The sequence below is a fragment of the Sorex fumeus genome, unplaced genomic scaffold, assembly GCF_029834395.1.
Source record: "Sorex fumeus unplaced genomic scaffold, SorFum_2.1 ptg000151l, whole genome shotgun sequence".
Lineage (NCBI taxonomy): Eukaryota > Metazoa > Chordata > Mammalia > Eulipotyphla > Soricidae > Sorex > Sorex fumeus.
This window is the reverse complement of record NW_026606208.1, coordinates 2351530-2377923: the sequence shown is the minus strand read 5'-3', so window position 1 is coordinate 2377923 and position 26394 is coordinate 2351530. Positions and strand designations below refer to the sequence as shown.

Sequence of the window (26394 nt, the reverse complement as noted above, 5' to 3'; positions counted from 1 at the left end):
AAAGGTTACTCATTAATACTGTGTTCACCTTCTGAAGCCAAAAATTAATCACATGTTTTATTATTTTTGTCCCAGGGCTTATTCCACAGGCCTACCTAGGAGTTCAATCAAGTGCTGACATGTTGTAACAGAAAGTTCTTTCTTTCGTCTGACTTTGACTCTTGGTCAGGGTCAGTCCAAATAGATATGGATATTTGTATCCTGAGTGCCTTCCCTTTTTCCCCTTGTAGAATTATTTTATATTGAATAGTATTATTCTATTTATGCTTTTACTCTAATCAAAATATATATGCTATGAATTAATTCAGTCAGAGGAATTCAGAAGTATGTACCATTAATCTTTTGGTTTCTAGAGTTGGTTCAGGAGTTGTTTTTGAGGGTGAAGTTTGAAAACAGATTGCCCAGTTATATGTACCAAGAAGTAAACAGGGTGGATCCCTTGCAGTATGGCTTTAGAGGAAGAGCAGTGGGACCCTGGAACCCCCAAAGTGTTCTTCCACTAGTCTGCCATCAGAGCATCAGATCTTACTTCATCATCAAAGGCATGCTGACCCTATTAGTCATTGTTCCTTGGTAGATTGCCACAGGCTGGGGGGAAGGCCACTAACGCCCCAGAAATTTACACTCCAGTAGCAGAAGCCAGGTCTGTTACACAAAGAACCCCACCCCGTGGTTCATTCTGTCACATCTCTGACATCTCTGCTTATTAGAGTGAGGCCCTCCCTGTCGACTCCTGTCCCTTCTAGACACTCTGTCCCTCTTCGCTTCTCTGTGACACCATTTAGGGCCAGTGGTCAGATAAGGATGGCACAAGATTGGGCCTGCCTGTATTTCAGTTTGCCTCAATCTCTGATGTTTGGCTATGAACCTGTCACAATGTCTTTATGAGTTAGCTACTTATCTGAACTGAAGGGGTTAGAAGAGGTGATCATCACATCCTAATATGATAACCAGTTTGTCATTTTAGTTCTGTGATGTCAAAAAGAATTTGCTTTGCTCCGAGAAGGCTGGCACCTATCTGCTTATCAATTCCAGCTCCTAGAAGAGTGTCCTGCCCAGTGTTGATGTGTGACCAGTATCTGAGCTTTGATCTGGCCACAGAGGTCAGGAGTATTTGAAGGGAAGGACTATTGCCAATTTCTTTACTTTCCACCAGCTTCTCTCTACCACCTTTCCACCAAGCCACAGTGTGAAAGAACCGTTCTGTATAGGTTTGATAGGACGACAGCTCTAAGTGAGCTAAGTAAACTCCTGTAGCACCCAGGAAATGAAACCACTGACTCACCTAAGAGGACAAAGATGCAGGCAAGGATGGCAATGAGGGCACCCCGGCTCAAGCTGACTGGGAGCATGTAGGCCTCAGGGCTGCAGGACAGGACGTGGCCGTTGTCATCACAGCTGCACACCTGGATGGTGAGCGTGCCTGTGCTGCTCAGTGCGGGCTGCCCGTTGTCTGATATCTGGATGGGCAGGTAAAAGGCACTCTGCTCCTGCTGCCGGAAGCCAGACCTTCTGGTGAGAATCCGGGCGGTGTTATCTGAAGGTGAGAAGAGCCAGGATTGAGAAAAAGAAGGGGAAAAGGCGAGAGGGAGGCTATTGCCCACTGAGATTCCTGGACATTGCAGGACCTGCCAAGTAAACACGGAGCTTAGGGACAATACCCAGAGCTCTACCGTCACACTGCACTTCCCCTAGAGTAACAGGAACACTTTCCTGGAAGTGTGGACAGTGGCCTCGTGCTACTTCCCTCCTCCATCCTCCAGTGTATCATAGGAACAGACACTGTACTCTGGCAGTAAATTCACAGACTGTGCAGGGTACTTCTCTGTCTATAAATGCAACAAATCATATTAGCATAACCCTACATCCAATCGCATATCCAGAAAAAATTCACAAAGGTAGTCAAGTACTAAGAAATCACGGAATCCTAAATTAAAGCTGGAGGGATGGAAGGGTCAAGGTCATTGAAAGTCTTCATGGAACCTTCATACCAGACTCTAAGAAACTAGTCAGTAATCACAAGATTGGCTGGGGCAGCTCCAGTTGAGAAGGAGGTGAGGTAGTACTCATCTGATTGCTCCAGAGACCTCCCTGGTAGAGGGGCAAGGGTGGTAAATTATAAAGACGCATGCCCAGACTGCAACAGAAGCAATAGGGGAAGTGGCTTAGAACCCCCACCAAGCTCACTGGATGAATTCAGTAGCTTAGAAGACACTCCCAGTATTAACCAGCTATATAATCTCTCAGGGATTTCAGAGGCTACCTGCTGAAGATGTTTAATGAGCTCAAACAGTGGTGCTGGTAGTTAATAAAGCACAGGAAACTATGAGAGCAGAAACAAGAAAACTATAAATAGAAGTGACAGAACTGAAGAGTTTGGTAGTGAAAATAAAAACTCACTGGAAGCATGGGAAGCATCCAAGGATAAAAGTGAGCTCCAAGATGAAATGCAGGAAACCACTATAGAGCAATAGAATAAGAAAAAAAAACCCCTAAAAGTAAACAAACAGTATACAAGAGAACTATGGGATGAGTACAAGAGGAACAACCTAAGAACATTGGAGTCCCTGATCATGGTTGATAAAGAAGCCTAAGTCAAATCAGAGCTGAGAAATTCCCAGAGTTTAGTGCTGGCACCCAGATTCAAGAGGCCCAAAGGGTTTCAGCCAAAAGAAGTCCTAATAAAAATATACGTATACACATCATAATTAGAATAATGAAAGCCAAAGTAGAGCCAAAATATGGAGAGCTGTAAGACGAAAGAAGAAAAACTTCCTCACTATTCACAGCAAACTTATCAAGTGGACACTGTAGCACTGTCCTCCCGTTGTTCATTGATTTGCTTGAGTGAGCCCAGTAAGGTCTCCATCGTGAGACTTGTTGTTACTGTGTTTGGCATATTGAATACGTCACGGGAGTTTGCCAGGCTTTGCCATGCGGGTGAGACACTCTCGGTAGCTTGCCGGGCTCTCCAAGAGGGGCGGAGGAATCGAACTTGGGTCAGCGGCTTGTGAGGCAAATGCCTTCCCGCTGTGCCAAAAAATGGCAGGATGCTGAGTGAAGTCAGGAGAATCATCTCTCTCATTGTGGGATGTGAAGGCACAGAATAGGGGAATAAAAATGCCCAAAGGCAGCAAAAGCTGAGAACTTGTCTCTAACAGGCAGCTTTCCACAGGGAGGTGGGTGGGGGAGGGACACTGGACAAAGGTGGAAGGGAGTGGACACTGGGGGGCGTGAGGGAGGTGGAGGAGTGGAGGATGTGGTACTAGAACAGTTCATGTTGTAAACTACTGTGCCCCAAATAAAATAAAAATTTATAAAAGAAGAAATAAAAAAGACCAGATGAAAATGGCAGAGCCATAAATGCATTGATTTCTTAGATTGAGGACAGTGAGGGGGCAGGCACGGAGCCTGGGAGAATTCCCCGGAGGTCTTCAGCTGCAGCTCCACAGGCTCGAGTGAACCAGCATTTGGATTCAGAAACCAAGATTTTTGCTTGCTTCTAGGCGAAACCCGGAGGCCTAGGGCACAGTCCTTTTCGAAAGTCTCTTTTCCCCTTTGTGACATAAAGAGCCCAGGGCGGAACTGTCAGACTTCAGATCTAAATGAAAGGTCCCTGGGAAAGCTTGACAGGAACAAACACCAACCGGTGACTTGTGGACCCTATTTGATCCTGCTCTGCAGCTCTCCAAGGCCAGGCAGCTTTGTGCCCCCAGGAAAAAAACGAGGAGGAGCCACAGGGCTGTGCTGATTGCTTCTTTTTGCTACTTTGGCTGGAATTCCTGTCTTTTGCTATTTTCTTTGAGGTCTCTCAAGTGCAGTTACCAGCAACTCCTTTGCTTTTTAAATAACCTGCTCATCCAGCAGAAGCTTATTTGAAATCTAATCATGTGATACTCCCTGCTATTTCCTTCTTGGTGGTCTGAGTTTTTGTCATTAATATCAAGTGGGTGAAATAAAAATTTATAAAAATATGAAGTTGGTGAAAATTCTCTTTTTTTGTAAAGCAAGAACAATTTTATTGAAATTTATTTAAAAAGACTTGAGGGGGCGGAGAGAGAGAAAGGGGAGGGGGAAGAGAATTACCTGTTTGAGAGAGAACAGACTTTTCTAGATTGGAAATAAGCAGGCAAAGGAACATGGAGACAAGTAAATGAGGTATGTGTTCAAGGCAGAATATGGGCTTGAGGCAAAGTTGATGAAAATTCTTTCATGACCACCAATACCCTTTAATTTTCTTCACTTGTTAAAGGTATTAGCAAAATTATTAGATGTGTTTTTACAAATGTGACACGTATATTAATGCTTACATTTGCTAATGTCATGTTTTGGAATCTTTCATTATTTTAAAATTTATGTCCAAGTTTTCTCGAGAGACTCTGAATTATAAATCATCAGCATATTTTAAAGCTTAGGCATTGTCAGCAGAGGGAACGTGTGCAGTGGGTTGTACATGCAATGACTTTCAAAGCATGTATCAGTGTAGAAGATCCTGTCGATAGGTTTCATCTCACAGGGAAGAATTTAACCTCGAAAATCTGAGATCCAAATCAAAAGAAATGTTATTTATAGAAATAATAAAAATATTTTTGGCTCTCCTTCCCTTCTCAAACATAATAAAGCATTGTATTTTTCTACCTTCTTTGAATCTCGACATGTTTATTTGCTTTAGTTGATAAATGAAGAGTGATTCATGTAACTTTCATGCAGAAACTAAAGAGTTGGTATGTGATTCAAGCTCTTGTGCTTTGTGTAGGATTGTCAACCAATATTTTATATGGAGGGGCTAGAGGGATATTATTACAGGGATTAAAACACTTGGCTTGCGTGCATCCAACATGGTTTGAATCCCCAGTACCAAATATAGTACCCCCAGTCCCACCAGGAGTGATTCCTGAGCACAGAGCTTGGAGTAAGTCCTGAGCACAGCCAGGAGTGGCCCAAGAAAACAAAACAAAGCACTCCCAAAGCCACCACTACAACCAATGACAGTGAAAAAGAATATTTGAGATTTGAGATGGTGATCAAGTAGGCTGAGACCGGTTGCTCAGACCCACATTCGGACTTACGTGAATAAGAAATTAGGTGTTTTAAGTCACAAAATTGTGGTGGTGTTTGTTCCTGTAGTGCAACTTAGCCTAATCTGACTAATACATTATCCCTTGTCACTTGTCATTTGTCATCCCATTGATCATCGATTTGCTCAAGCGGGCGCCAATAACAACTCTATTCATCCCTGTTACGTGCTAGCATAGCCCAATGGCATATTGGGGGCTCTTTCAGGGTCAGGGGAATGAGGCCCGTTATTGTTGTTTTTTTGGCATATTCGAGTACGCCATGGGTAGCTTGCCAGGTTCTGCCGTATATTATCCCTTAATTTTTTGCCTCCTCCTCCTGCTTTTTTCATGGCAATAGTTGGAGACTTTTTATATGTCCTGTATCATTTAATAATCACAATAATTTGGTGAATAGTCACCCCCCCCCTTTTTTTTTGTGGATCACACAGCAATGCTCAGGGGTTGCTCCTGGCTCTGCACTCAGAAATTACTCCTGGCAGTACTTGGGGAACCATATGGGATGCTGGGGATTGAACCCGGGTCGGCTGCGTGCAAGGCAAACGCCCTACCCGCTGTGCTATCGTTCCAGCCCCGAATAGTCACTCTTTTGCAATGAGAAAGTCAAGGCCTGGAGAGATGACAGCTACTTAGTCTCTAGTAGTGAAATAGGATTTGAATTCTGGTCTCCCGAAGTTGGAATATGTACTTCTTCCATTTTGTTCCATTTTCTAATCACTTAGTTTAATGACAGTAACTGCTCAAAAATATAAAGCTAACCCAAATCTGTTTTAATTAGAATTTTTCACTTTTTCTTTCTCAGTGGAGAAAGCTATTTGAGAATTGCTTTCATATTTCTATCTCCTCTACAACCCACCTGCTTTTCTGTTTTCTAGATTTAACAGCTAAGCTTTGTTTACTCTATAGTTTGAGTTATCTTTTTTTTTCCCAGAAAACCAGGTTTTCCTTAAATTTCTTTTGGATTTTTTTTGATTTTGTTTTTGCCTTAAAGTATGACTTGAGAATCTTGGAAAGCCTGACCAGAGATGAATGGAAGTATATTGTGTTGTCTACCCACACATATGTTTCTTGATCTCTAGACTTTTTTAATATAAAGGCAAAAACTCAGAGTATCATATTGTTGAACCGAATCCTGGAAGATATAGAAGAAATTATTGAAATTTTTTTTTCATTTTTTTATAATTTTATTTATTGAATCACTGTGAGAGCAGTTACAAAGCTTTCGGGTTTAAGTCTTGGTCATACAATGAAATACCCACACCTTCACCAGTGCCCATTCTCCACCCCCAACAACCCCAGTATACCTCCATCCCATACCCTCCCCTTACCCGTGGAGCAGATGATTTCCACATTACTCTCTCTCTACTTCGATCACATTCAGTATTTTGACACCAGACCCACCATTATTATTTGAGATTTTAACCCCAACACTCAGATCTGCTGAAAAGGCAACAGTAGACAATTTGTTTTCTATTGCTGGTTATGAATAACATATGATGTTGCATGGCTGCAGTAGTGGCCGCCTGATTTTGAAATTTCAAAATTTTAACACTTAAATCTGGAGGAATTTCTGCCAAAACCTGCTGGGTTCCGAGATTTGCTCCTGAGTCTCTGGGATCATGACCGTTAAACAGCTTGATCAGGAGCCAGAAAGGCCTTTCGTGGACGATGACTTGGGGTCTTGTTGGGGTGGGGAGGACAGAGGATGATGGCCTCCGAGCCACCAAGAGGAGCAGGCGTAGGGACAACACCCTTTCCACCCTGGGGTGGCCTGGTGGCAGTAACCTACTGCGTGGTCCAAACACATTTCTACCAAAAGCCACTGGGTTTCAAGATTTGTTTCTGAGTCTCTGGGATCATGGCCGTTAAGCAGCTTGATCAGGAGCCAGAGAGGCCGTTCATGGGTGATGACTTGGGGTCTCGGGATGGGGAGGACAGGACCGGCTCCACCCCCATCCCATGAGGCCCCAAATGTCTCGTCACTGCGGGCCCAAAACTGATTATCCAGTGGCCTCTGGAGGATGGTGGCCACCAGGCCGCCAAAGGGAACAGGCCAAGGCACAAAACCTATTCCCATCTGGATTGGCCCAGCACCAAAAACCTACTGCAGGAACCGGATACATTTCTGCCAAAAATGGCTGGGTTTCAAGATTTGTTTCTGAGTCTCTGGGATCATGGCCATTAAGCAGTTCAATCAGGAACCAGAGAGGCCATGCCTCCAATTATATAGCTGAGCTGGAGGTGGTTTGTGGGTGTGTTTCCCACATACCTAACTTTTGGCCATTTACTCTCTTGGTAAACTTTGCCCCAAGTTTTTGGGGTCTGACCAAAGGCACAGCAGCAATTTTGGGGTATCAGGAAGTCAAAGGCGCCATCAGGCTGCTAATACACTCACTTCACAGGTACAGATTGACCTGCTGGCGGCACCATACCCCCTGGAAAATTTTTGTTGAATATAATAACAAGGGTTTTAGCAACCCATATGGAAAGAATATTTGTTTCCAAGGTAATGTTTTGTGTATGTGTTTATACATTCCAACTTCTAGTCTCAATCTTTTTTTTTTTTTAATATTTTATTACCATTTACTTGGTGTTCCCTTCTCTATCTGAGCTGCCTTTTCCCCCAGCATTTGAGGCCGGCTTCCAAGCCATGGAGTAAACCTCCTGGTCCTTATCTCTACTATTTTTGGGTGTTATTTTATATTCCACAGATGAGTACAGTCTTTCTTCTGTGTCTCATTTCACTTAATATGATACTTTCCATGTTGATCCATTTATATGTAAATTTCATGTCTAGACCCAATCTTAATGGCTATCCTTTGATCTTGGGATATTGGATTTCTTATGTATCAGCTAAGATACTTAGTAACTTAGTAACTTTCTTAAAGTCTTACAGATTCTTAAATATCATATAAAACAAAGTATGGAAAAATGCTCTTGAAATTATAAAGTGTTTACACACAATCCTCTTTATAATGCTTTGGGGATAAGAGGAAAGGCTTTACTTGAAATGGTCCTCTGTTGTGTTCATAAAAGGATAATTTACTTTGGGCCTGGAAAAGTGGTACAGGGGTTAAAGCTCTTGACTTGCAAGCAGTGAACCCTAGTTTGATCCCTGGCACCACAGGATCCTCTGAACACTGAGGAGAGTGGCCCTTGAGTATAGAACTAGGAGTAGCTCCAAGTACCTCTGGGTGTGGCCCACCTCCGCACCACTCAAAAGTAACAAAAAGATAACTTGTTTTGAGATAGAGTTGGGGGACAGACAATAAATCGAGCATAAGGGATGCTGGTCAGTTTTCCAGTTAGTAAAAGATACTTATTAGATAAATTGTCAGGAGAGTGGACTCATTCTACTTAATGACGTGCCAAGTTCTATTTTGGAAATCTTCCAAGAGTTGACTCATTTCTTTCAATAGTCACTCTGTTTCCATTATCCATCATTTTTGAATGTGGCTCCATGAACAGTTGCCCAAAATCATTTTAAAGAAAGATGCACCATTTGGTTTCATATTCTTTCTGTATTGATTCTGATCAACACCAGAGTAAAGGAATACTTTCAAGTACTCACTTAACTGAAAATTTGAGGAAATAGGCCAATGTGTAAGTTTTCTCTCCCCAGAGTTTCCATTGTAAAATCAGCTCTGGGGAGGCTTAAACCAATTTTTACAGGAGGGGGTTTCTCTGTGAGGTAAATAAATAAGGAATTCAAAATTTGACCAGTAAAAGTCTCAGTAAGTTTATTGTAGTATATCTATTGTTATGATTTATCTTTCCCTTCCTTCTAGAATTTCCACAATGACTTTACGATTACCTGTAGGAGACTGAGAGGTGACCAGGAAGAGTGCTTAACACTGGGGAGAAAACAAGTTTGAGATTCTCTAACCTTTATATGGTTATCATATGGGTTGTCACGAATCTCAAATAATTCACATTTGAGACCAAAACTAGGCATGGCTGATCATGACTTTGTGCGACCATTTGTTTAGGTTGTGACAGAGCGACAATATGGTAAAATTGGAAAGAAGATGAGGCAATTGCAGTTCAGAGAAGTAGTGACCTCCCCAAGGTCAAATGGCTGCTTTGCAGCAGAGTTAGCAACAGAAGGGTTGCACTTGGCAGATCTAAATTATTTTTTCACTTGCTCTGCCCTTTCTTTGAAAATCGTCTGGCTGGAGAACAAAAGTCCCTCCATTCCCCATCTGTGCACAGAGTGTGCTGGGTGCATCCCCCCTTCGCTGATCTGAATGCATATTGCCAAAGAGAGATCTGGAATCCCATTCCAGCAGAGATGTAGTGGGGATCATTTTATTGAATAGGGAGCCCCACACTCAGTGGTACTTGGAAATCATTCCAAAGTAATGAAGTTGTTTCAGTGTTGAAACAACTTGTGATCTTATAGTTCCCCTTTGGCATTACCTCCACTTTGTCTTTCTTTTATTCTGGGAAATTTTCACTGTTTCTGCACCCTTACCCCTCCAGCCACTTTGACCCTTGCCTAGAAAAGTTCCATCAGATTTTCCTTCTTATAGCATCTTTTTTCAGATTCCTTCCATAGTTTCAGAACATATAAACACAATTGCTTTTTATGGGAAAGATGGAGACATTACCTATGGGTCTCACATTGTATCTGGTGCAGAGCAAACACTCGAATATTTGTGAATTGACTGAGAGTTTCAGAACCATCGGGTGGCTGAAAGTATAGTAAAGCGGGTAGGGCCCTTGCCTTGCACACAGTTGACCTGGGTTCAATTCTTGGCACCCACTAGGAATGATCCCTGAGTGAAGAGCCAGGAGTAAGCTCTGAGCACTGCTGGGTGTACCACCCTTCCAAAAAAGAAAAACAATAAGTAAAGAACTGACAGTATGTTTAAGTATGTATAAGTATGCTCTCATTTATTTATTTTTTTGCTCTCATACTTAGACACTCTAAATTAGTATTAATGTCTTCCTTGGTAGTGAAGAGGTGACCTTTGATCCTTCAACACTGCATGATGTAATCACCAAGAGTATCCAGCCTAAGTTGTTGAAAAGCTTTGATAGCCAACTAGTCCCCAGATTACCTTGGTTGTCCCTTACTGTGAAGTTGGGGTTGCTGGCAGCCTCAGGAACCAAGCTATAGTGGAAGTGCTGACCATTATGAGGGTCATCTTGGTCCACTGCACTCACTGTCTGGATCAGCTGAGGGAAGAACATGAGATCAAGTGAGTTGAAGGAAAAAACCAAAAAAAAAAAAAAAAGATTAAGGGCCCAGTGATCACCAATAGCAGATTGTTTGTCCTATCGAGAAGGCCACTGGGACATGTGCTGGGAAAGTCTCCATGTCCTCACATGACTCAGGAACTATTTGTGGTTTACTGAGGGCCCGAAAGTACTGTGGTTTACTTTAAAGGAACCTGGGGAACATGACCTAAATGCTGTGAAGGTGGGCGTCAGCACGGTCTCACACCAAGGCCAGTCCTCTGGGTCATCTGATTAGAAGACTTGGGACAAAATAACTAGGGGTGCCACACTGGGTGCTTGTCTCTCAGTTTTCCCTCTCCCCTCCCCACCTACTCAACCCTGGGTTTGGGTTAATATTTCAGGGTCAAATCGCCAGCTTAGAAAAGCTCTGATTTAAAAATGACCAGTGAGAGAAGTGAGCAGATATAGCAGTACTGTCTGTGGTGGGTGAATGGAAAGCAAGAGCGAGGGAGGGGGCCAGGGAAGGGGGATGTGACCAAGGTAGAGCATGAGACCACCAGGGCAGGGTCTATGGAGCACGTCAGAGTTGAGCGAAACTCAGAATTGAAGAGAGTAAGAGGTCAGGTAGCTGCTCTTTGAGACCGTTGGTCACATCTATGCCTTTTCCACATTATTTTTCAAAGCGACAAGCTTCATCAAAAGGTTAGGGAGACCACAATAAAAATCTATTAAAGCAGCACAAAATATGGACTCGAAACTCTAGCAGGCTGACTAGGGGCTACACAAAGGTCTCTGAGCAATCCCCTCTCCTTCCTGTCCGGGTGTTTCCAGTCAATGAACAGCACAGGCTCCATCCACCCCTCTCGGATCTGATCCTGTAGGCTTGACACACTTGCTATTAAAAGTCAACTAAGTTTTTGCCAAGAGTAAACCCAGAGTGTCAGAGGTCAGCTTTAGAGGCCAGATGGACTTGCCTACTCTTTTGATCTTCACTGTGAATAAAGGGGGAATGGGTAAATGCCTACACTCACCGTATGCTGAAGATTAAGAAACGGAGAGATTGCCCGGATCCTACTCCAGTAAAGAACTGGATGGCCAGTGCTGGGGGATGGCCTCAGTTGCTGGTAGCCCATCCTTCCAAGGGCAGTTCACATCAAGTGACATTTAATGCGTTGCCTGGCTATTCTGTCTCAACTTGGGAAAGCTGGTCCTAGAGCTTGGCACAGTCAGCTAATGTTGCTAGCGAGATGCCTCTCAGCTGGATTAATTTTTCCCAGACTTACAAAATTCTATAGGCTTTGGCCGTAAGGGCACTCTTTAATAAAAATATTATGTTGTAATTGCTCAGGGCATGACTCCTGGCCAGCCCAATGCACTCTTGGCCTCCTAGTGAATCTGAAGGTTGGGGGTAGCAGGGATGGAGTTGCAAAAAAAGGAGAAAGGCCAGGAGAGAACTAAAAATGAACCTGTCCCACAATCTAGTCTGAAATAAGTTCTGTTCACACATGGGACCACCTCATTGCTCCATTCCTCTAGAAAAAGAATCACCTACTTCCAATTTTATATATGGTGATAAATATAAAAGGATATAACATATTTCTTGTTGAGTGCTATAAAGAGGTGATAATGTATAACTTGGAAAACACAATTGTAAAAGTCATTTCAGCACATCCAACCCACGAAATAGTGTACAGATATTGGCGAGGTAGAGGGCTAAGGCTTTTGAATGGTGGATGATGGGGCTTTAAAGAACGAGCAAAAACGCTTCTTGATGGGTCTGGGTGGAACCCACCAGAGCCTGCTCTTCTGCCCTCCATGGTCCAAGCAGATGAGAATTCTTCCTCAGCTCCATTTGCCAGCCCATATCCTGCTCCACAGGCTTAATTCTGCCCACGGTTACCACCAAGTATGCCACCTAGCTTCTTTACTGGCATTCCCTGTAGCTGCTGGCTAGGAGGATTTGAAATCCTACATCCTGACGTGGCCAACACAAAGCTGACAGCAGAGACCAACCAATAAGGTAAAGACAAGAGATCCGATTCGTTAGAAATCAGACATAACTACTGAGTGGAATGCTTTGAAAGTCTTTAAAACATGTTCTAGAACCAAAATCAAACAGGAAGGATTTCCAGTATCTTGGGTTAAAGGTGACAAATACAACAGATTTGTGGCTTATGACCTGAACTTTAAGTCACAGATAAACTTCAAAGGCCTGTACAATAAACCATATGAAAGTGTTCTTAGGAATGGGAGGAGTATGTATTTGAGTTCTCCAGATAAAGGAGAGGTAGTTAAATTCTCTAAGTAAGCAACTTCTCATGTTCCAAAGCCCATGAAGAAAATGTTTCATTCTTTGTGAATAGAGGGGGTCAATTTTTAGTAACTTATTATTACTATTTATTACTATTCTTATATTGCTGGAGCGATAGCACAGCGGTAGGGCGTTTGCCTTGCACACAGCCGGCCAGGCCAATCTGGGATCAATTCCTCCACCCCTCTTGGAGAGCCCGGCAAGCTACCGAGGGTATCTCGCCCGCACGGCAAAGCCTGGCAAGCTCCCCGTGACGTATTCAATATACCAAACACAGTAACAAGAAGTCTCACGATGGAGACGTTACTGGGCCCGCTTGAGCAAATCGATGAACAACAGGAGGACCGTGACCATGACTGTGACCATTCTTATATTATCAAATAAAAATAAGTCTCTTGTCTTAAACTAATCATATAAAACAAGATTGCATATTTTATAAAAATTTGTATACATTGTCATGCTGATAGAGACAAAAGGGGGAGCATACAGGGAGAGATTAGGAATATGGTCCCAAAGAAAGGAAATCGTCTGTGCGGAATGTTTCAAGGGTTACCTAGATGATGCCTAATAAACAGGATGACTAGTCCCTGCCTGACCCAGACAGCAGGAGAGAACCATCTCAGCATCCTCTCCTCTGTTTTAATGCCCACATTATTGGAACATAGTAAAGAGATGCTCCCCCACCCACCATTCATCAAGAGATATAAAAAGAGATGCCTTTCTCTGGAATTCTTCTATAGGAGACCTCACCCATATTTTGGAAATTCCCTTCATTCCTTTCCCTTCCCAAGACTCTTCTGACTTTGGCTACTCAATCTTTGGTCCCTTGCTCCCAGTCTTGACTTCTGGAGGACAAGTCCCTGAGAACCTATGGTCAGTATAACAATATTAAAGACAAATTATAAGAACAAAGGCTCCCTTCCCTCAGCCCGAAGCTCACCTCTGGCTGACACAGTAACGTACCATATTTGCATGGCCCTCTCAAACTGCTCATATGCAGACAAGCCTTAATAGCTCTGCACATGTGGACATGATACTCTCAGCCCTCTCATTCTTGCTTACAAGGAATACCCCTCATTTCTTACACTGTAAATCTTCATGCTAAGTCCTAGGAGTAGCATGATAGTATTTCAGGTCTTTCTAGGCTAAAAATTCAAAAGATATGAAAGTAGAATTATCCTAGACTTATTGAAACAACTTTGAGGAATGCTGCAGACCATTGTACTAACTTTTAAGAACCAGGTACTGATGTAAATTCATATAAGAATTGCTTCAAGACACCCATTTCCTTTAGGATATGGGAATCATGTTTTACTTAGAGGAGAATGGTAATGATGTGATGAGTCCATCTTCGCTAACTTCAGCAAATGAAAGAAGTGTTGGTTACAAAGACTTATTTCTTGGGCAGTGAGATGAAGGTGAGGGAGACAATGATATTCCAGTCAGAGAGTTTGACTTCCATGACTTCTCGACTTATAAATTAGGTCCTTCACAAATTCAACTTTCATTTTTTTTTCTTTTTTTGGGTCACACCCATCGAGGCTTAGGTGTTATTCCTGGCTCTGCACTCAGGAATTACTCCTGACAGTGCTTGGGGAACCATATGGGATGGCGGGAATTGAACCCCGGGTTGGCCGCGCGCAGGCAAACACCCTACCCATTGTACTATTGCTCAGGCACCCTTCAACTTTCATTTTCAAACCTATCTGTGACCCACTTGCTTTGTCACTGACTCCACGGTGTATTTCTCAGGAAAACAACTCAGGACATTAGAAAATCTGATGGGTCATCAGGAGAGAGGGAAGGGTCTTTCAAAAACAGGAGAAATGGGGAGATGGAGTATAATCCTCCTGATATGATGTTCATCATATGACTGGGCTTCAGAGTTGTAATAGCCCAATGCATATTAATATGTGGCCACTCCACATGGAGTTCTGGATGTTTCTCATTTATACCACACAAAATCTGATCAAATATTTTGCTTTGGTTTCAAAGCACACTGGAAAATATACGCAAATACATCTCTAAAGGTTATGGAAGTACAGTTACTTCAAACAAGTAGAAATGTATTCTTTGGATTTTTTTCATCTCCAAACTTACCTGACATGAGCAGCCTTAAAGAAATGGTTGTTTTAAGTCGGGGAGGCGAGAAGGTAACAAAACATTATGAAAAGAGTCCCTCAACAAGTTACCTGTTGCCAGAAGTTAAGGGAGGAAGGAAAGTGCAAAACACGAACATTCCTTGCTGTGCAGTTTTCAGGGATTAGTACTGTGCTCAGGAAGAGAGAAGTTCTTCCATCTCCTGATCTGCATGGTCATTCACTTCCGGGTCATAGAGCACAGCCTATCACAGTGGAGTATCTGGGAGCATGTACAAAAGTTTGAGGGGTGGGTGGCTGCCTTATTCCAGATTCTCCTGTCTACCCATTCACCACTGCTCATGGTATGGGTCAGAACCTAAGAGGTAATGGTTACTCTAAATATTTGTCTTAACAAACTCTTGCAACACAGCCTTTGGGGGTTCTTTGGTTCAGGAGCTACAGTTTCTATGATTAGCGAATGTGGATTTCTGTAACCATTATTTTCTTATGCTGGAGGTCAGCCAAGGTGCACACCTCCCAGGCCGCCTTACCTGCCCTGCTTTGGCATTCTCACAGACAAAAGCTTCATAGAATCGGGGGAACTCTGGAGCATTGTCATTCACATCTAAGACTTTGATTGTGACAGAAACACTTCCGACCTGGGAAGGGTTGTCTAAAGAGAGCACAAAAAAGAGGAAGATGAGGGCTCAGGAAGGCAAGAAGGCAGCTCATGGGGGAGCAGGGGGCACCTGTCACTTTGGTTTTTAAATGTCTAACGATCAAATACTGGGAATGATGACAAGGTACGATTGTAGGCATTGCCCATTCAGAGCGTGGCTAGGACCCTGGCAGTGTGCACAGAACCTGGCAGACATAGTCAGGTTTGCAACAGCAGGGGAATTTGGGGAAAACGCTGGGGGAGTCGGGGGCAGCATCACCAAGTGCATCCTAAAAAGAGAGCTTGGACCTCTCACTTGGCTCAGATTTCCAGTTGTGGAGTTAAAGGCAGGTCAGTTCTATATTCTAGGCTTACAAACAGCCTATCTCTTATCAGATGCATGCCACATGGCATTGCTTGGCTTTATTCCTATGGAGCAATTTGCTCTTTGAATTATATGTCAAAAGGTTTCAAGTTATTCACCGGAATACACACATTTATTTCTGCTTAGGGATGAAGATCAGGCTTGTACCAAATCCATATCTTCGACTGTGGTGGGAGAAAGGACTGATTGTCATTCATGGGGGTGGGGTGGGGGGATGGGCAAGGTGTGGTTTTGGTGTCTGTGGCCTGGCAGTGTGTCACAAAGACCATGTCACAGCACCAGCAGCTCCCCCACGCTGACTTTTCTTTTGTGCTTACCATCCCGAGAAGACAAAATAGAAGTTAGATGACACAGAAATTACTCTTTGCAAGTACTTTTATTCAAGCCTGGACTGCTTTGTTCTGGTTCTTTTCCCCTTCCTTCCTTCCTTCCTTCCTTCCTTCCTTCCTTCCTTCCTTCCTTCCTTCCTTGTTTTTGTTTTGAGGGGACACCTGGTGGTGCTCAGGGTTTACTTGTAGTTCTGTGCTCAGTTATCACTCCTGATAGTGCTCAGGGGACCATATGAGGTGCTGGAGATGGAAACAGGGTGAGCCACAAGCAAGGGATGTGCTCTGATGCCTGTATTACCTCCCTGGATCTCCTCTTTCTTAAAAAATATGTATGTGTGACTGTTTCCCCTCTAAATGTTTCTATTGATTGCTTGCCAAAATCCTGACATACATATATTTTACATTTGGTGGTGGTGGGGTGCTCCTCAGAGGTAACTCCGGGCTTTGCACTAAGAAATCACTCCTGGCGTACTCGGGTGACTATATGGGATGCTGGTGATCGAACCCAGGTTGTCCATAAGCAAGGCAAGTGCCCTACCTGCTGTGCTATCTCTTTGGCCCAATATTTTACATTTTTATTGTGATAGTGGCATTTATTTATAAAAAAGGAATAATAAGAAGAAATACTGGAAATCCCAGAAAACACAAAAAGGTCAGTATTACTTACAATCCTACCACCAGAGAGACCCATTAGATGATACATGGAACATTGTGCAAACCTCAAATGCGGGGCCACAGACACACATCTCAATGAGACAACAACTCAGACTATAAACTTTGACACTATTGTCACCCCATTACCTAAACTACAATTCTTCTTTAAAAAGTTAAAATTAAAACTTTAATATTTTAGGGGGAGATATTCTGTGCCATTGAAATAGTCTTTGAAGTCCTGGGTATTCCCTATTAGTCTCCTATTTAAAACAGCACTCTCCAGGACATTTTGGTACAGTTTTTGGGTGCTGGTATCTATGATGATTTTCTTTATAGCAATACATAACAGTAGTTTGGAGAATTCCCTTTTTGTGGGAGGTGGAGTTTGGAGCCACACCTGGTTGTGCTCAGGGGCTACTCCTGGCTCTATGTTCAGGAACACTTCTGGTACTGCTGAAGAAATCCTAATACACAAAGATTAAGTGCCAAATTGCCCTCATGAATGAATATACTTATTTTTGTCAGTATGTTAGTGTCTACTATTTTTTTAGGTCCTTAATCATCACTAAGTGCTATGAAAATATATTACATACAGTAGAATGTAGTCTAATGTCTTTTAATACTACAAACCTACATCTAGCTTTTATTTTCTTTCATTTAAAAGCTTACTATATTAATAACTGTGCCTTTTGTTTCAAGACATTACTGTACTGATTGTAATTTTTGTATGCATGTACATAAATAAGCATAGTATATTATAAAGGCTTCCATTGATCCAATAAGAGTATTTTATATTATTGTACATTTCCAGTTTTTAAAAATTAAGACCTTTTAGATTTCTCATGAAATTCCTTTCTCTTATATGAAACTCTACAAATTCCTTGGTTTAAGAAATATATATATATGGATATGGATACATATATATATGCACACTAAAAATCTTTTATATATAATTTTTTTTTGTGGGGAGCTATTTGGGACCATATATGATGGTGGTCAGAGATTACTCCCAACTCATTGTGACCACTTCTGGTGGTGCCTGCCTGGGAGATCATGTGGTTTAGGTCAGGGCTTCACATATCCATGGCAAGTGTTTTATCCCTGAGCCACATCCCAGCCCTGTTATTTTAATTTTTTTGGTGTTTTATGGGCCACAGCTGGCATTACTCAGGGATTACTCCTGGAGGTGCTCGGGAAATCATATGTTGTGTTGGGGTGGAACCTAGGTCAACTGGATACAAGGCAATCACCCTGCCTGCTGTACTATCTCTCTTTCTGCCCCCCAATATCAACCATTTTATTTTTGTCTCTAACAGAGGACTAGGTATATAGGAGATGTGCAAAATAATTATTCAAACTAAAGATAGTCACTTGCTTGTGTAAACTCACTTTTACTCCCTGCAAGAACTTCATCTTCATTCCACTATGTTTCAGAAACGTCTACCTTCTACATTGCTTGCAATTTTGTCTCTCCATAGGGACTAATCTATTGCATTACTTACTCATTTCCATAGCAAGGACTGTAATATTATGCCAAGAAAATTCTTCCCGGTCAAGGGGTCTTGCAGTCATTAGGGCACCTGTTGTAATGTCAACATAGAAGAATCTTCCAGGGTCACTGCTTCGGTCAATGGAGTATCTGAAAAAACACAGATTCTTTTTTGCATCTGGTTAAACAACTACAGTATGCTACATGAATATCGACCATGTGACACGTACTAGTCCTGAGTTACAGATACTAGGACAACTGCATTTGCTTTTTTTTGTCATGTTAGTTATCCTCTCAGAGAGGCTCAGATGTGGCTCAGTGGTAGATGTCTGTGGCCCTCATTTGATCCCTGGAACCAACCACCCTTAAATACCCAGCCAAACATGCCCAAGTTTCCCCAAAGACTATTTCATTTGCCCAAATAAGAGCTAAAAGTCAACAACAAATGATTTTTTTTTCTTTTTGGGTCATACCTGGCGACGCACAGGGGTTACTCCTGGCTCTGCACTCAGGAATCAACCGTGGCAGTGCTCAGGGGACCATGTGGGATGCTGGGAATCGAACCTGGGTTGGCCACGTGCAAGGCAAACACCCTACCCGCTGTGCTATTGCTCCAGCCCCAACAACAAATGATTATTATTTCAGTTTCTTCCCTCATAAAATGAAATCAAACAGGATGTCAAAGCCTTACAGAGAAATAAATGATTTTAAAAAAATTCCAGATAGTTGAAACTTAGAACAATTTTAAGAACATCAATTCCTACACATCTCTGTTTAAAATTATTTTTGTTCAAATAAGTTCTGAAATGCAAAACTGGAAAAGGTATCATTCAGTGGCTTGAGTCCTTGTAATTAGTGTCTTCGACTGGGAAGGAAAGATTTGTGGCAGGCCTTTTGTGAACATGCTAATGGCTATTACATTAGCAGTGGCATTAACTAGCTGTAGATCCTTATTCATGTAATGCTTTTAGCAGGATGAACCAGGCTTATTGAGGCTGTTTATTGTAAACAAAACTCAAATTTATGGTCTGTGGAACATGGCTTACTGTTACATATCACGTGAATTATGTATCTAAAGGGTAACAAAGCAGATGTCCCCTAGCCCTCCTGTTCAGGCAAAGCCCTTCCTCCAGTGCATAAACCTCGATTGGCCTGTGTGACCGATGTGCATCCCTAATACAGCAAAGGTCACTTACAGACGCATGTGCTGATTGCTCCGATTGCTCTAGGGAAAAAATAATTGGCCCATATTTTGCTGCTGTTTGTATCAGTTGAGTCATTAGCTTGCTTTTGGGCAAGATCTCTAGTTCTTGGTGAATTTGATTTGCAATGGACTCTAATCTGGTAACTCTCTTGGGAGATTTGTGAGTGTGACAGGTGGCTCAGGTGTCTTCAGGCTTGGAACCTCCATAGGGATTTTGCTGGATAGCCTGATGGACAATCATTGTTGAGAACCTTATCTAAAGGCCAGGAATTATGATAGTTGTCATTTATTTATTATCAGACATTTAATGACGTGCTTAATTCATAACCTTTTAAAAATTATTCTTTTTTTGGAGGGAGGAAGGGGTTATACTCCGCGAAACTCAAGACTTACTCTTGACTCTGTGCTCAAGGGTCAGTCCTGGCAGGGCTCAAGGGACCATATGTGGGGCCAGTGATAAAAACCAAGCTGGCCACATGCAAGGTAATCACTTTACCCACTGTACTATTTCTCTTATCCCTTTTTAAAAAATTCTTACATCTTTGTTAATAGGTATTATCTCAATCACCAGACAAAATAAGGCTTAACCAAATTAAGTCACTTACATAGTCACTTACCCGCTGGAGCAATAGCACAGCGGGTAAGGCGTTTGCCTTGCATGCGACCAGCCGGAGTTTGATTCCTCTGCCACTCTTGGAGAGCCTGGCAAGCTACCAAGAGTATCCCACCTGAACGGCAAAACCTGGTGAGCTTCCCGTGATGTATTCATATGCCAAAAACAGTCACAAGAAGTCTCACAATTTGTTGTGAGATGTTACTGTTGCCCGCTCGAGCAAATTGATGAACAACGGGAGGACAGTGCTACAGTGCTACATAGTCAATTACAAGGTTAACAATTTGTTGATAAGTTAAGATTTAAAACACATGTAATACATAATATATTTGAACTTATGTATAACATTTGTATAACTATTGTGATATATTGGCTTCAAAAAATCGACTCAAAAAAATCGACTCAAAGTTGCCTGCATTTGCAGTCTGTGTCTTCAAGTTGTGCAAGTTATGAAAATGCCTTTTCTTCATTTCTAAAGCATTTATTAATTTTAATCGACTATCAGTTTACTTAATTTTTAAAATTTAATTTAATTTTTTATTAAATCACTGTGAGATACAAGCTATAAGGCTGTTCATGATTGGGTTTCAGTATTACAATGTTAAAACACTTGTCCCTTCATCAGTGTACATTTCCCACCACCAATGTCTCAGTTTCTCTCCCCCAGCCCCAGCCTCTCTCTGGGAAAGGTACTTTTCTTCTCTCTCTCTCTCCCTCTGCTCTCTCTTTCTCTCTTTCTCTCTCCCCCTTTCCTTCTCTGTACCTGAATTACAAACCATAATGACCAAAAGGAAAGAGAGAAACACAAAGAGATTGAGAGAGAGAGAGAGAGAGAGAGAGAGAGAGAGAGAGAGAGAGAGATAAAGCTGATAATATTAATAATAGCAAAGGTTTGCTGTGTCCCAAGTCAAACTTATGCTTGTTGACTGGACTCAGAGAAACATTGAGAGAGAGAGAGAGAGAGAGAGAGAGAGAGAGAGAGAGAGAGAGAGAGAGAGAAGAGAAAATGCCTTTTTTTTGAAGGGATCAAGTAGTTTCTTTGTTTTTTTAAACTGCAGGTTTTGAAATCAGATTGTGAGGAGTGTCCATGGAAAAAAGTTGAATAGAACATACGAATTCAGACTATCAGTGCCAGTAAGGGTGAATGCTAATGGTAAACTTTGGTTTTAAATACGTACACACTAAGTATATGTACATAGCAGCATATGCACTGTATATTGTTTGATAAAAATGTTTTTTTCAAAGATGTCCTTTCTTTTCTGCAGAGGTTCAGGAAGACACTTCAGAGAGTTAGGAATCACAGAAAAAGGTGAAACCACTTATTACACAACTCTTAAGAATTAGGGAGACATCCATGACATTGGCAACTATCGCCCGATCTGCCTATTGTCTGTCATCTACAAGTTGTTCACTCGAGTCATCCTAAATAGGATTGGCAGAACACTAGATGAAGGACAACCATGCGAGCAAGCCGGGTTCCGCAAAGGATTCAGCACCATCGACCATATCCACATGATAACCAAGCTCACTGAGGTTTCTCGGGAGTTCAAGATGCCACTCTGTCTAACGTTCATTGATTTAAAGTAGGCCTTTGAGACAGAAGCGGTCATTGAAGCCCTAGCAAATCAGGGCATTCAAACTCAATACATCAGGATCCTCTGTGAGCTGTATTACGGATTCACTACCAGGATCTCACCATTCTACAAAGAAGTAATCATTGATGTCAAGAGAGGGGTTCGGCAGGGTGATACCACTTCACCGAAACTCTTCAGTGCCACCCTCGAGAACATCATGCGACGACGGAAATGGGAAGGAATGGGAGTGAAGATAGATGGTCGGCAACTATACCACCTCCGCTTTGCTGATGACATTGTTTTAATAACACCAAACATAAGCCAAGTGGCACAAATGCTGGCCGACTTTGACCGTGAGTGTGGAAAGGTGGGACTACAGCTGAATCTTACGAAGAGAATGTTTATGAGAAACAGCCTCGTTCCCGATGCCCCATTCACTCTCAACGGAACGACCATCTTCGAATGCAACAGCTATGTGCACCTAGGTCGAAAAGTCAGCATGACAAATGACCTGGCACCCGAGCTGCGCATGAGGAAGAGAGCGGCTTGGAATACCTTCAAGAGCGTCAAAGAAATAGCTAAGAGGACGAAGAACCTCCGGCTCCGGGCACATCTCTTTGATTCCACTGTTCTTCCTGCATTAACATATGCCTCAGAGACCTGGGCCCTACGCAAATAGGATGAGAATGCTATTCGGGGCTATTCGGGTCTCCCAAAGAGGAATTGAAAGAGCTATGCTTGGAATATCATGTTTCACTCAAATGAGAGAAAGAATCCGGAGTTCCGACCTCCGTCGACGATCAAGAATCAGGGACGCTGTCTCGTTTGCCAAGGTGTCAAAAATCAGATGGGCTGGTCACGTAATGAGATTTAGAGACGACCGCTGGACTAGAGCTGTTACCGACTGGATTCCACGGGATGTCAAAAGACTGCATGGCCGCCCACCTACCAGATAGTCAGACTTCTTCGTCAAGATCATGAACGATCGGTTTGGGGCTCTTCATGTTCCTAGAGCGAACAGATGCCATTGGGCTACACTAGCACGCGACAGGGACAAATGGAGACGTTACGGGTGCCCGCTCGAGCAAATCACTCGAGCAAATCACCGATTAACGGGAAGTCAAGTGATCAAGTGAAGAATTAGGGAACACAAAGAAAGCAACTTAATGACCCTTTCTCAGCCTGGGGCTTATGAATGAACGTGGCACCCCCCCACACCTCCATGCAGTGAGTGATTCATTGAGTTCTCACACTGGCCCTCAGGTAGGCTCTATCCACAGCCCCATTTCACAGGGGAGAAAACTGAAGTCTGGGCATTTTGCAAAGATTGCAGGGCTGGGAATCCCAAACACCAGGTCACTGTACTGCCCTTTGTCCATGGGAAATTCTTAAAGAAAAGAAACTTTTATTTTTTTCTTAAAACACTATCTTACCTTTTCTTAAATCCAAAAACAGATTATGCCCTGATGAAAAGAACACCTGACTTTTTAACGAATGAGCTAAAAACACAGGTGAAAAATCTCATTTAAGATGAACTGAAGCATTTTTTTTTCCTTACCTACCTTTAGTGATCGTACCCTTTTAAAGTTTCCTGACTATTGTAGAAGATGAATTTCCTTCTTATTGTTTGTTTTTTCTTTTTCCACATCCGGTGGTGGAAATTTTATTTATGAATTTTGTTACTATTATTATTATTATTAATTTTTCCACATCAGGGCTTACTGCTAGCTCTGAGCTCAGGGGTCACTTCTGGTGGGGCTCCGGGGACCCAAATGTAGTGCCAGGGGTAGAATCCAGGTGGGCACCCGCAAGGCAAACACCGGCTGTACTATCGCTCTGTCCCCAAGATGAAGATTATTTTAGAAAAAGATTATTGGGGAGCTTGCGGCGGTCTTTTCCTTCAGCTCTGCACACGAGGACGCGAGGCCACTGCCCAATGAACTGCTCACCAGTGCCGCAGACCTGCAGGGCGGGCACTCGGGGGCTGGAGCAAGGGGAGAACTTAGCCTCAGGACCCGGACAGAACCGCCTGACCACACACCAAGGCCAAGTGCGGCGCCAGCCCCCCGGGGCATCCCGTTCTCATTTCCCGGCCGGGACCTGAAGGCGGCTGAGAGGGGATTCCTGCCTCTGAACGAGGCACCGGCCAACTTTCAGGAGGTAGAAGTGATTCAAGGTGTAGACAGAAAATGAGGAACGCTGGAAGACGTTAGCGGATGTTTTCCTTTCTCTGCGTCACCTCCCTTGCAAGCCTGCCCTGAGTTGCAGGGCCGTGGGCTGGCCACTGAGCCGTGGCTGGGGCAGCTCTCTGGATTTGAGATCTGAACGAAGGGCACAGACTCTGCTCTTTCCACCCTAGCAGAACCCATTTCCCTTACCAAATGCTGGCGTTTCCTGCTTATCTTGGCATTTATTTCATGGGCGGGCCTTTTATTATTATTATTATTATTATTATTATTATTATTCCTTATGCATTTATTAAAAGCAAACATTTTAGCTTTTGTCCACTATGACAAAACCTGTAGACGAAGTTTGGGCCTTTACAAGTAAATGACAGGTGGTGTGTTTGCCTGAGAGCACCATTTCCAGAAAGGAGAATATCGAGGTTTTCTAAAGCCTTTAAAAATATTAAATGTTTTTTTTTTATCGTAACAGTTTAGCTTCAGGTAATTGTTGGTTTTTGTGTGATATATTTCTTTTTTTTTTTTTTTTGGTTCGGGGAGTAGAAATCTTATTTATTATTTGTAATAAAAATGCAGATGAATTCGATATCCAAGCAATAAATAATAGAGGCAAATTACATTCAAAGAAAACAACTATTGTAGAAAAATGAGGATGAAATGTGCAATAGGGGGAAAGGTAACACGGGAAAGTAATTTAATGTCAATTTATTAATAGCCTGAGATTTGACTCTTTGGTGCTTTTTCCTCTGAGAATCCAAGACCTCGCTTACTCTGCTGCCGTCCAGGGGGACACTGTGTCCTACGGGCTAGTACAGAGTCAGGGGCCACACCTCTTAAGACGTGATAGCTGTTTCCTTTTTGTACCTGCAACGGAGCAGGAAGCTCTGGCTTCCTAAGCAGTAGAGTTCGGCTTTGCCTCGCTACCTCCAGGTCTGTGACTGTTTCCTTTCTCCTGCACTTGCTCTCTCAGCATCCTGGCCCAGAATGGGTTCAGCAGCCCATGCCCTGGGGTCTGGACTGCCCACGCTCTGCTGGCGCTAGTGGCACAGGCAGACACGTGATCCATCATGGGCTTCCCCACTGTTAACTACTGTGCCACGTCGGCCAAGCAGTGTTCTCTGTGAGCTGGGAAGGAGCCTTTCATTTTGTGAACCTCATTCTGCTCCTGCTGGTAGAGTTAGACCTCCTGGCGTTTTTCTTAAATTGCTAAATATATTTTGAGGTAATGACTTAGTTCTGAATCCTGCACATATGCTCTAGAGGTTGTGTGTGTGTGTGTGTGTGTGTTTGTGTGTGTATTGTTTGATTCTGTTCAGTCTCCTTTGCTTGTCATAGAGCAGTATGGCACCTAATAGAATCCTGTTTGCTCTGCTTAGAGTATGGAAGAATCCATCCATTGGGCATTCTGATTGACTGTTTAGGAAATGGAAGCTGATACAATCAATAAAAAAAAGGAAAAGAAAAACAAAATGGGAAACTGATGCTTTTAAGATTGTGCTTCTACTTCAAACATTTCCCTCTATAAAGGTTTATTCCATAAAGTTTTCGTCACACTATCTTCTTCAATGTGAACAGACTAATTGATTAGATTCTATGCATATAGATTTTCTTGGGTTCTGAAAATATAAATTTTTAATGGAATCTGCTTCATTATGTTGTGGCTGTTTTGAGGGATAATAGGGCTAACTTGTTTCTATCCTGTTATGCAAAGAAAAAGCTCATGGTTGAATTATAATGCCTATAAACTTGTTGAAACTCGTAAGAGAAAGATTAACTTCCTGGTGTAAATCTTAGAATTCAAACAACATCATTTAAGCCATTTTAGTGCTTGAAAATGAGAAATGTTCACTAATCGGAAAGAGAAGGCAGACTTCCTCGATATGGTTATCATCAGGAACTACAGAACCATCTTTTCATTAAATGAAAACGGCACAGGTAAGAGACGAGACTCACTGACAGATAAGGTCCTCTGACAATTAGGGGTGTTTTCTGCCTTACAGCCCCAGGACCCTTTGACCGTCTGTCAGCTTTCTACAATGAATGCGACAGATGGCCTCCAACAGCCTTGGATTCCTGATCTTTCGTGTATGCCTCAGAGGCTTGGCAGCTGCTCTGGAAGCCTGAGGTGTCAACCTGTGACCAGTTGTGTGCACGTGGGCTCCGGGGTCAGTGGGAATAGGCCAAGGCTATGCTGTCAGCTCTCTCCTGCTCTCCAGGCAGGAGCATTTAGCATCTCCGCTTGGTGCTTGCTCAAAAAACGTGCTTTGGAGAAACGTGTTTCTCTCTCAGGGCTGGCGAGAGAAAGCCCTGTTTGTCCAATGTGGGACCAGGACAGGGATTTGTGTCTATTCTTTCGATGGTCCATGAAAGGATGTTACATTTTCTGTTTTTAAAATCAAAATGTCAAAGGGTCATAAAAACGGGAAGAATGTGCTTCGATTGCTTTTATACTTACCAAGCTTCAATATCTTTTAATTTTTTTTTAAACCTTGGCCCTTAATGCCTATGCTTCATTTAAATGGATGGTTCATAACTGGGTGTGATTCTGGACATCACGGCATTATCTGGGAACATTTCAAGTTTTTACAGATTAGGGGGATGCTACTGGCACTTCTTGGGTAGAGAGAGGTGGGAGATGCTGCTAAATATTCTGC

General features: G+C 42.7%; 1 protein-coding gene across 1 annotated transcript in view; it reads right to left on the bottom strand.

The window, feature by feature from the left end:
* CDH20 (cadherin 20) overlaps positions 1–26394 on the bottom strand; it is a 64426-nt gene that overhangs the window by 4726 nt on the left and 33306 nt on the right. Inside the window, exons 7-10 of the mRNA XM_056106963.1 lie at positions 18180–18316; positions 15203–15324; positions 10139–10256; positions 1286–1537 (exon numbers count right to left, since the gene is read on the bottom strand). Coding sequence (XP_055962938.1) covers positions 1286–1537; positions 10139–10256; positions 15203–15324; positions 18180–18316 — 629 coding nt within the window. The remainder of the gene's footprint in view (positions 1–1285; positions 1538–10138; positions 10257–15202; positions 15325–18179; positions 18317–26394) is intronic.